A 12,615-nucleotide genomic window follows, 5' to 3' on the forward strand; every position below is an offset into this window, starting at 1 on the left:
TAAATATGGGCCACAATTCTTCTACATGCTCCTATCCAGAGCTAAATGTTTCAATTTTCTTATTGTGAGAAATGACACCACTGCCCTTATATCTAGTCTGCTGAAAATACACTCCTGGAAATTGAAATAAGAACACCGTGAATTCATTGTCCCAGGAAGGGGAAACTTTATTGACACATTCCTGGGGTCAGATACATCACATGATCACACTGACATAACCACAGGCACATAGACACAGGCAACAGACCATGCACAATGTCGGCACTAGTACAGTGTATATCCACCTTTCGCAGCAATGCAGGCTGCTATTCTCCCACGGAGACAATCGTAGAGATGCTGGATGTAGTCCTGTGGAACGGCTTGCCATGCCATTTCCACCTGGCGCCTCAGTTGGACCAGCGTTCGTGCTGGACGTGCAGACCGCGTGAGACGACGCTTCATCCAGTCCCAAACATGCGCAATGGGGGACAGATCCGGAGATCTTGCTGGCCAGGGTAGTTGACTTACACCTTCTAGAGCACGTTAGGTGGCACGGGATACATGCGGACGTGCATTGTCCTGTTGGAACAGCAAGTTCCCTTTCCGGTCTAGGAATGGTAGAACGATGGGTTCGATGACGGTTTGGATGTACCGTGCACTATTCAGTGTCCCCTCGACGATCACCAGAGGTGTACGGCCAGTGTAGGAGATCGCTCCCCACACCATGATGCCGGGTGTTGGCCCTATGTGCCTCAGTCGTATGCAGTCCTGATTGTGGTGCTCACCTGCACGGCGCCAAACACGCATACGACCATCATTGGCACCAAGGCAGAAGCGACTCTCATCGCTGAAGACAACACGTCTCCATTCGTCCCTCCATTCACGCCTGTCGCTACACCACTGGAGGCGCGCTGCACGATGTTGGGGCGTGAGCGGAAGACGGCCTAATGGTGTGCGGGACCGTAGCCCAGCTTCATGGAGACGGTTGCGTATGGTCCTCGCCGATACCCCAAGAGCAACAGTGTCCCTAATTTGCTGGGAAGTGGCGGTGCGGTCCCCTACGGCACTGCGTAGGATCCTACGGTCTTGGCGTGCATCCGTGCATCGCTGCGGTCCGGTCCCAGGTCGACGGGCACGTGCACCTTCCGCCGACCACTGGCGACAACATCGATGTACTGTGGAGACCTCACGCCCCACGTGTTGAGCAATTCGGCGGTACGTCCACCCGGCCTCCCACATGCCCACTACACGCCCTCGCTCAAAGTCTGTCAACTGCACATATGGTTCACGTCCACGCTGTCGCGGCATGCTACCAGTGTTAAAGACTGCGATGGAGCTCCGTATGCCACGGCAAACTGGCTGACACTGACGGCGGCGGTGCACAAATGATGCGCAGCTAACGCCATTCGACTGCCAACACCGCGGTTCCTGGTGTGTCCGCTGTGCCGTGCGTGTGATCATTGCTTGTACAGCCCTCTCGCAGTGTCCGGAGCAAGTATGGTGGGTCTGACACACCGGTGTCAATGTGTTCTTTTTTCCATTTCCAGGAGTGTATAATAAATGCTTCTCCTTGTTTTAGTTGCCATTTGTAATTTGTTAATCATATTTGCTGTAACTGCCTCTTGGTCATTGATATCAGTTTCCAAGTGAACATACTCAAAGAAATCAGGTCAATTTGTATCTATTAGATTCATCATGAGTGGGGTTCTGAACGACCTGTGTTAGGTAGGTTTCGGAAAACACATTTAGTAATGTTATACAGATCATCTTGTCATTCCCACTGAATATGAAACTGTAATTTTTCAAACTGACTGTTAGATGATTTAAGTCTCCTCCAATGATGAGTACAATTGGGGAACTTACATACTAGTGAACTTAGGTTTTCTCAAAAGTGTCTGGTTACATCTGGAGGAACTTTTGCCTGATGCTTCCTTTGAAACTCCCAACAACCTCTGGTTCTTTCAAATTATCCAAATTTTCTGCCTTTCTGCAGTTTATTTAGTTTTATTCTGCAGTTCATATACAGCAAATTATGGTAGTAGTTCACATCTGCTCCTGGAAATGTTTTGCAGTCAAAATGTGATTTGAAAACCTTTGTCTTACCATTATATAACCTATTTGAAACCTTCCAGTGTCTTTAGGTCTCTTCCATGTAAACAATCTTCTTTCATGTTTTTTAAACCAAGTTTTAGCAATGATTAAATTGATCTTGATGCAAAATTCTACCAGGCAGCTTGCCATCCATTCCTCTTGACCAGTTCCTATCTTCTACTATTTATCCTTCTATGTTTATTGTGCACATTATCCCAGCATCCATCATAATCTGAGATTTCAAAATGCATTATTATATAATTAAGATGGAGACAGAACTATACAACATGACTAGTAAGAACATAGATGGGTAACTGTTTTAATGACATAGAAAATATTGCTCTTTTTGAGATGAGGTATAAAAATATGAAAAAGCTTTCACAGTATGTCAGAAATGAATAATTCTGAAAATGAAATCCAAATAGTATGTAGGATGGTTAGATAGGAACTGACAGGGAACAAGACAATATAGTAATTAAAGATCATGAGCATATTAACAAACTTGTAGCAAACCTCATTAAAAATCACATCGTGAACATGTCAGAGAAACTGTGTACAGTGAGTTCAAAAGAAAAACCACTGTTCTAAATTTGAGAGTTAGTACTACAAGCATTCAGTCAATCTGATGTCTTCCAAGAAAAAAATCATCTTCCTAAAGCAAAAATTCTTGAGAGACTGGTAGCTTTTCAAATAGGATATTGAAAGCATTGTAGAGGGAGACAAAGCCCTGACTACAAAAAGTGTGTTACAGTGGATGTAGCTTACAATAGTTATATTACTTTGGCAGACACTGCATACACCACTAATAGGCAATAATTTTTAAAAGAGGAGCCCATTTTAAGTTTACAAAATGTATTATGTAACTAAAATGTGGTAATTATGATGGTTGGGATGATGTCTTTAGAGAAAGATTAAAATCTTCTGCTGACTCAATAAAATTACCCTTCAGCCATATTCATAACCAAAGACTCAGAGTTCAACAATGAAAATTTCCAGGATGGAATATAACAACATTATGAAAAGGGTAGATTCTACTCACTAAATAGCAGAGGTGTAGAGTTTCAGATAGGCACAACGGAAAGACTGTCAGAAAATGAGCTTTTGGCCTACAAGACCTTAGTTGGAGATAGAACACACACACACACACACACACACACACACACACACACACACACACACACACACACACACACACACAAATGCAACTCACACAAGCATGACCACAGTCTCTGGCTGCTGAAGCCACAGACTCAGAGTGTATTTCATGATATAATTAAATATGCCCTAGTGAAACCATCAATAAAACTAGAGATGAGCTAACCACCTCTAACTACAGCACACCCATTTCTCTCATGTCAGTGTTTGCAGAAGTTTTTGAGAAAGTAATTTATAATAGTATTCAGTACTGACTCATGTTTAAGGCAGAATTTCCCTACCACTTCTAAGTTTGTCTTTTTAATAGAGTAGTCCATAGAGAAATTTGTACAGTGACACACAATAAGAATACTAGCAGAGCAATATCGTCCTACAACATGGAATAAAACACACCATCCATATCAAACATGAATTCATGGCAAAAGCGTGGACTCTCTTCATAGAGGCGATAAGGCTCCATCTCCAAGTTTAAATTGTGGAGCAGCCAGTCAAACCGTCCATTACATAGTTACCAAATGTTCCAACAGGGCCTGTTGTGGTACTTATGATGATTTCCTGATAGCAATGAATGACACAATTGATTATATCAAAACTCTGCATGTCTGTTAGTAAATTACATGTGTTATTGTCTGTATTATATTTAATATTGGGCTTAAAAACTGTACAATAAATAAATCAACACACTGAAAATTTTCCTGTTTGTAAATTCTGTAAACTTGCCGAAGCCATTGATTGTGTGACTCAGAAAATTATACTTGAGCAACTAAAATGTTGTTGCATTAATGGCATTTTACATTCTTAATGGATGACAAAGGGTCACATTGACAGACTGGCAGGAATAAAACTAAACTCAGAGTGGAGGAACATGATGTGAGGTGAGGAGAGGGAGGGGCAAAAGGATTGCTCTTATTCTTATGCTATATAATTAATTTTCAAGAGAGAGTTCAAAAGCTGTAATGTTTGCTGTTAGCACCAGTATGTTAATTAAAAAGTGAAACTCAACCTTTCAATTATGAAAACTGCAAGAGCTATCTAAGATGACTCGTTGCTTCCAATCACTTACTGATACATAAGAAGAAACCCACATACACATTGTATCTTGAAAGCCATACACTTTCAGTATTGGCAAATCACTGTTGTGATTTTTACAATCCAATGCCTTAAACAGATCAATAAAGTCACGGAAAGTAAAATTTTGCCTTCAGGTACATTCCTACACAGTCAACAAAATAGCAGAGAGCATGGTCAGTGGAGAGGCCCTTCTAGAATCCTAATTGTGACAGACTCAGAATATGGTATCTCATTTATAGACATAGTCAACTATTCTTAAGTGCATTACCCTTCTAAAAATATTTTTAAAAAATGTTTACAATGAAATGAGTAATTATTAATATCTGTTCTAATTTATGTTTTAAAGAGTGGTCTAACAATTACATACTTCAGTCTGAAAAGATACCCTGTGGAATTAATGTTCCACAGATCCTATCTTCAGTCATATGGAATAAGTCAAGTTATGTATTAACAAAATACACGTAACTTATTTGCACACTGTATTATCCAAAAAGTATCACTATATTGTTCAGTGCTATTTTTGTATATGCTCACTAAATATAACCCAAAAACTAGTAGGAAAGACACTGTTTTGAAGGGAAAAACTGCTGTTTCCTCAGTTGCATCAAATAGCAGCTATTGGTTTCCTTCTGGTGGCTTAGTATTTACATGAATACATTGGTATTTTTCAAATAAAATAGTTACTTACACTGAGGCTTCTTTACAGTGTACGGCTACTTCTCATACAGTTTTATAATGTATACTGTTACTTGACATGAAACTAAAAGGAATTCCGAATTCTCACATCTAAATATACAGATAATCTTTAGGAGTGGCTAATTAACTTTTGGATTGGCAGATATTCAAACTGGCAGATATTCACAGTTTCTTTCTTTATGTTAGACGGGGAACTTGTTAAAGATCTTTATGTCAAACATATAACTTCTCCATGAAAACTACCCTAAGAGACAAGATATATGTCAAAATTATATTTGTGTCACTTAGTGAGAATATGTAAATCACATTTGAAATGGAGCAGTTTTTTATTATCAGCAGCAAAAACAATTAAGGAGTAAAATAAATGGGATGGTAGTGCAAGAGTATCTATATCTTTAAGGATACATAATATTCTTACTGTTTGTTTCTGCAGAATGAATACTTACACAGAAGATAGCACCTTAAGACAAAAAGGAAAGAAAATCCGCAAAACAATCCACTCAACCACATCTAACCCTTCATACCAGTTAGGTGACAGTGCCAAAACAATTTAGTTTAGTAAAACTAAAAAATGGAAACTCCAAGTTGGGATATCAACCATATTAGGAAAATTATAGAGTGCTGCTTGCCATAAGGATAACACATTGAGTGCAGACAGGCACAACAGAAAGTCTGTTGTGCATTTAGCTACTGTCCTAAGCTTTATTCAGAAAAGGAAAACACACACACATTCATACAAGGATGCACATCACACACACAAAAGACCACCATCTTTGGCAGCTTGGGCCAGAAAGCCACTCTCATGTAGAACAAAAGTGATAATCTAGAGTGGAGCAGGAAAGGGGAGGGATAACAGGGTACAGGTTGGGGGAGAGAAGACTGCTGTCTGGCAGAATGTGAAGGGACAAGATGGAGGCATGACCAGCTCCTAAGTGCAGTATCAGGAGGAGTGAGGTGGGGAGGTGGGAGAGGGGAAAAGGAGGGGAGCAAGGAAGGAAACGATGGGTGGATGTGTTGGCAGAGGGTGGCACACAATGAGGGTGGTGGACATGAATAAGAAGGAGGTGATTGGATAGAGGGAACAGAAACTGTTGGATGGATGGTGTGCAGGCAGTAGGTTTTTGAAAGTTGAGGCTGGGATAATTTTGGAAGTGGAGAATTTGCTGTAGGGATGAGGCCCATCTGCACAGTTCAGAGTAGTGGTGGTGGAGGGGAGGATCCAGATGGCTTGGGCTATGAAGCAGTCATTGTAAACAAGCATATTATGTTCAGCTGCACTTTGTGCCACAGGGTGGTCTACCATGCTGTTGGCCATAAAGTTGTGATGGCCTTTCACCCTGATGGACAGCCAGTTGCTCGTCATACGAATACAAAATGCTGTGCAATGGTTGGAGCAGAGCTGGTGTATGATGTGGTTCCTTTCACAGGTGGCTCACCTCTGATGGGGTAAGATAAGCCTATGGCAGGACTGGAATAGGAACTGCTGTGGGGGTCAATTGGGCAGGTCTTGGACCTGGGTCATCGACAGGGATATGATCCCTGTGTCAAGGAGTTAGGACTAGAATATTGTGGAGGAACACCATTTTAGGAGGGGCTGGAAGGATCTTGGGTGCAATTTTCCTTATTTCAGGGCATTATGAAGAAGAATTTGGTTCAGTTGTTGCAGTCCAGGGTTATATTGGATGAAGAAGGCATCACTGTTTTGCAGCTGATTCTTGGTGATGGGAGAATTGGAGTATGTGTGGGGAAATGGCAGAGGAAATCTGTTTATGGAATAGGTCTGGGTCACAGTGCCTGTATGTGAAAGCTTTGGTGAGACCTTCAGTGTACTGGGTGAAGGAGTTCTTGTTATTGCTGACATGCCATTTCTGGATGGCCAGGTTGTATGAAAGGCATTTTGTGGCATGGAAGGGATGAAAACTGTTGAAATGCAGGTGTTGTTGGTGGTTGGTAGGTTTTATTTTGCCAGAAATGTGGATGAAGTCATCTGAAAGAAGGAGGTCAACGTCTAGGAAGGTGGCATGTTGGGTTGAGAAGGACCAGGAGGAGTAGATGGAGGGAAGGTACTGAAGTTGTCAAGGAATGAGGACAGTGTGTCTTTGCCCTGAGGCCAGATCATGAAGATAACATCAGTGCATCTGAAGCAGACCAGGGCTGTAAAAGGAGGGTGACATTTGGGTTTCCATGACTATGCTGCAGATTTATTTGTTTACCTTCCTTTCAAAGGAGAAGTAGTTGTGTGTTAGGATAAAGTTGGTAGAGTGCAATGTGGTGTGTTCCAAGGTTGGAGGACTTTGGGAAACATAGTGCTCAATAGTGGCAAGACCATGGGCATGAGGGATGTTGGTGTATAGAGAAGTGGTGTAAACAGTGATGAGAAGGGATCATGTAGATAAAGGGGTGGGGATGTTGGAGAGTCAGAGAAGGAAGTGGTATCTTTGATGTGGGGGACTAGATTTTGGGCAATTGGGTGCAGATACTGGTCAGTGAGGGCGAAATTCATTTAGTCGGGGCACAATACTTAGCTTCAATGGGGTGTCCAGACAGCGGGGTGTGCAAATTTTGGGAAGGTGGATATGTGGGGTGTCAAAGGGGTGAGGAGGAAAATGGATTCAGGGAAGAGGTTTGGGAATGGTCTAAGGTTTTAAGAAAGGATTGAAGGTTATCTTGTACTTCTGGGATGGGATCACTCTATGAGTTTGTAGGTGGAGGAGTCAGGTAATTGACAGAGGCCCCCCACCAGGTAATCACTGTGATTCATAATGACAGTGGTGGAGCCTTTATCTGTAGGTGAGATGATTAGGTCAGGATTTGTTTTTCAGTTGTGTATGACTGTCCTTTTTTCTGCTGAAAGGTTGGTGTTCTTAGGAGGAGACATGGGGAAAGATGGTGAGGTCAAGTTGGAGGTAAGGAGTTCATGGAATGTGATCAGGTGGTGGTTAGGTGGAAGGTGGAAAGGACTGTAATTGGATGGTGGTATGAACTGAGAGAGACAGGGTTCAATGTTGGGCTTAGGTTGGCTTTGGTAGGAGGACTGATGGCAAATAAGTATTTCCACTGCAGGGATAAAGGGAAGGAGAGTACATCTTTGACAAGTCAAACATGGTTAAATTTTGGTGTAGGGCTAAAGGCAAGGTCTTTGAATATGACTGAAACTCCTGTGGGGCTGAGGATTTTCTGGAAAGGCTAACAGCAATGTTCTGGAATGTTGCAGCTCTGGAATCAGTAGAATGCTGCTTGGGAGTTTTGGGGGCTATGGCAAGTTGAGGTCAACTAGGCAAGGTCTGAATGCTATGAGAGGTTGATAAGGAGGAAAACTGTGGTTAGGACTGGAGTTGGATAGTGGTGCCCCAAGGCAGCAATAGGATGTCAGTAGGTTGGATAACTTGTGCTGGAGAGCAAAGGAGTCAATTTCAGAGATGTGATGTATGTAGCTGGGATTGCACAGTAGTGTTATCTTACAGACGGAGCAAAGGTGGTTCTGAGTGCTTGGGTGATGGACATGTGTTTTTGCAACATCAGATTTGTGAGGGCCGGGGACTGGTAGAATCTCAGTCTTACCAACTTTACCATAACACAGTACGATTGCTCCTTTGAAGGGAAGGTATTCAGACAAATCTGTGGCACAGCTATGAGCACCCACATTGCACCCTCCTACGCCAACATGCTTATGGTCCAATGGGCCACCTACAAGAAACCATCCTAGCCTCCCAAAATCCCATACCCCTCGTCTGGTTCAGGTTCATTGATGATACCTTCATGATCTGGATGCAGGGACAAGACACTCAATCCTCTTTCTTTCACAACCACAATATCTCTCCCACTCTCTTTACCTGGTCTTCCCCAACCTACCATGATACCTTCCTGGCTGTTGACTTGCTCTTCTCTGGTAGTTCCACCAACATCTCTGTCCTCTTTAATTCCACCAACCAAAAACAGTACCTGCATTTCAACAACTGTCATCCCTTCCACACCAAAATATCCCTCCTATACAGCCTGGACTCTTGGAAATGTTTTATTTGCAGTGACAAGTACTCCCTTGCCCAATATACTGAAGGTCTCACCAAGGCCTTTACAGACAGATACTAACCCCAGATTTACTCTGTAAATAGAGCTCCCATGCCATTTCCCCACACAGCCCCATCCTCCCACCAGCACCAAGAATGAGCTACAAGGTGGCACTTCTTTGTCACTCAATACCACCCTGGACTGGATCAACTGAACCACATCCTTTATCAGGGCTTTGATTACCTGAAACGAGGGATATTTTAACTAAGATCATTCCTGCCCCTCCTAAATTGGTGTTCTGTCACTACTCAACCTTTACAACATCCTAGTCCAACCCCCTGCCACTCCCAATCCTTGCCACAGGAATCATATCTCTGTGGAAGACCCAGGTGCAAGACCTGTCCGAACCAGCAACACCACACTTTCTATTCCAGTCCTGTCACAGGCTTATCCTACCCCATCAGAGGGGAGTTATCCTTACAACAACCATACTTACCCCTTCCAAAACCTACAGTAACCTATTGTCCTCAAACCCTCCATCCAACAGTTTCTACCCCCTCTGTCCTATCACCCACTCCATATTCACATCCCCCACCCTCATTGTGTGCCACCCCTTGCCAATGCACCAGCCCATCTTTCCTCTTCCCTGCTCCTCTCCTTTTCTGCTCTCTCCCTGTCCCTCGCCCTCCTTGCCTTATAGCCTCCCGATGCTACACCTAGCAGCCTTGTCATGCATCCCTCTAGTTTTTGCAGGCACTGCCAGACAGCAATCTTCACTAACCCCCGACCATAACCTTCTATCCCTCCACCTTCCCTGCCCTCTCCTTATTGCTGCTTTCCTATGTGACAGCTGCATTTGGGTCTAAGCTGCTGGAGATGGTGGTCATGTGCGCGTTAGGGGTATTTGCTCATATGACTGTAAACATGTTTTCTTTTCTGAAGATGGCTTAGGCCGAAAGCTAAAAATGTAACAGTCTTTTTGTTGTGCTTGTCTGCAACTCAAAATGTAATCTTTATGGTAAGTAGCAATCTTATCATTTTCCTAATATTTTTGTTTTATTGAGACCATTTAATGTGAACCAAATACATACCAGTTCAGCTATCATATGGACTGTGTCTTGTAAGTTTGAGCTGGCACCCATGCCTAATGCCCAATTTGGGCACTGGTGTTGTAATGGAATGATTATAAGTGACAAGATACTTTGTGTTGATGTTAAAGATGTGATGGTGGGGCAACCCAAAACTCATCAAGAGAAATTAGAAATACAGAAAAAAACTATGGTGATCAAGGCAAGTGTATAATCATTAGTGCCAACATTGTCACAGATCCCCTGTAAGATTTTGTATCTAAGGTGCTTGTCCCATCAACAAACATCCTGTTTTGGAGCTTTCCTGATGACAACTACTCTTATCTTTTGTTATTCATTTGACCATTTTCGTGTTTCACATGTGTTTCAGTGGGTCCTTTATTATTATTATTATTATTTATTATTATTATTTATTATTTATTATTTATTTATTATTATTTATTATTATTTATTTATTATTATTAGACAGTTGTTAATCATGTTTATACAGTATCTCAAATTAAATTAAGGGAATTTCACTAAGTAGTTTCAGAAAATGAAATACACTCCTGGAAATTGAAATAAGAACACCGTGAATTCATTGTCCCGGGAAGAGGAAACTTTATTGACACATTCCTGATGTCAGATACATCACATGATCACACTGACAGGACCACAGGCACATAGACACAGGCAACAGACCATGCACAATGTCGGCACTAGTACAGTGTATATCCACCTTTCTCAGCAATGCAGGCTGCTATTCTCCCATGGAGACGATCGTAGAGATGCTGGATGTAGTCCTGTGGAACGGCTTGCCATGCCATTTCCACCTGGCGCCTCAGTTGGACCAGCGTTCGTGCTGGACGTGCAGACCGCGTGAGACGACGCTTCATCCAGTCCCAAACATGCTCAATGGGGGACAGATCCGGAGATCTTGCTGGCCAGGGTAGTTGACTTACACCTTCTAGAGCACGTTGGGTGGCACGGGATACATGCGGACGTGCATTATCCTGTTGGAACAGCAAGTTCCCTTGCCGGTCTAGGAATGGTAGAACGATGGGTTCGATGACGGTTTGGATGTACCGTGCACTATTCAGTGTCCCCTCGACGATCACCAGAGGTGTACGGCCAGTGTAGGAGATCGCTCCCCACACCATGATGCCGGGTGTTGGCCCTGTGTGCCTCGGTCGTATGCAGTCCTGATTGTGGCGCTCATCTGCACGGCGCCAAACACGCATACGACCATCATTGGCACCAAGGCAGAAGCGACTCTTATCGCTGAAGATGACACGTCTCCATTCGTCCCTCCATTCACGCCTGTCGCGACACCACCGGAGGCGGGCTGCACGATGTTGGGGCGTGAGCGGAAGATGGCCTAACGGTGTGCGGGACCGTAGCCCAGCTTCATGGAGACGGTTGCGAATGGTCCTCGCCGATACCCCAGGAGCAACAGTGTCCCTAATTTGCTGGGAAGTGGCGGTGCGGTCCCCTACGGCACTGCGTAGGATCCTACGGTCTTGGCGTGCATCCGTGCGTCGCTGCGGTCCGGTCCCAGGTCGACGGGCACGTGCTCCTTCCGCCGACCACTGGCGACAACATCGATGTACTGTGGAGACCTCACGCCCCACGTGTTGAGCAATTCGGCGGTACGTCCACCCGGCCTCCCGCAGGCAGACTATACGCCCTCGCTCAAAGTCCGTCAACCGCACATACGGTTCACGTCCACGCTGTCGCGGCATGCTACCAGTGTTAAAGACTGCGATGGAGCTCCGTATGCCACGGCAAACTGGCTGACACTGACGGCGGCGGTGCACAAATGCTGCGCAGCTTGCGCCATTTGACGGCCAACACCGCGGTTCCTGGTGTGTCCGCTGTGCCGTGCGTGTGATCATTGCTTGTACAGCCCTCTCGCAGTGTCCGGAGCAAGTATGGTGGGTCTGACACACCGGTGTCAATGTGTTCTTTTTTCCATTTCCAGGAGTGTATTATTTGACAAAGATTTTCTTGGAAAGAAAAAGATATATTCATTGTCATATAGGCTTACATAGTTTCAATTTGTTTGCTATGAAATTCACAAAGTTATTTAAACAAGGCTTTCCATGACCAAGTGCATGCCGCAAGATTATGAAGATGTAACTTTCCATGTAGAACTAATGCTAATAATCTGTTTTTCCAGTTTTCGATTATGTGTACATAATTGAAATTTATTTTGTGTTATTCTTCCTTGTCACACCAGACTAATAATTCACAGACAAGACACAAAACTTTTGTGCAAAATTTTCAAGAACTTACTTCATGTAACCATCCATCAATTTCTTATTTGAAGTGTAATTTGAACAGTGTGGCATGTCAACTCCAGATAACCATGGGGCAGAACAACCCACATTTTCAGCAAGCTGCTTGTGACAACACAATTCTTCACACTGTAATAAAGCAAAATAATTTATTGTAATGAATTACCATTTCATTATCAATGAATGGATGAATATATTTTATTTGTGAATTTTGGGAAGGACATTTTCCTTATCATATAGCACATATGACT

General features: G+C 43.4%; 1 protein-coding gene across 1 annotated transcript in view; it reads right to left on the bottom strand.

Annotated features, from left to right (window-relative positions):
• The window catches only part of LOC126355398 (uncharacterized), a 194,788-nt gene that overhangs the window by 7,610 nt on the left and 174,563 nt on the right, over positions 1–12,615 (bottom strand). Inside the window, exon 6 of the mRNA XM_050005696.1 lies at positions 12,363–12,493. Coding sequence (XP_049861653.1) covers positions 12,363–12,493 — 131 coding nt within the window. The remainder of the gene's footprint in view (positions 1–12,362; positions 12,494–12,615) is intronic.

This window comes from Schistocerca gregaria, chromosome 3 (genome assembly GCF_023897955.1).
Source record: "Schistocerca gregaria isolate iqSchGreg1 chromosome 3, iqSchGreg1.2, whole genome shotgun sequence".
In the NCBI taxonomy this organism is placed as follows: Eukaryota; Metazoa; Arthropoda; class Insecta; order Orthoptera; family Acrididae; genus Schistocerca; species Schistocerca gregaria.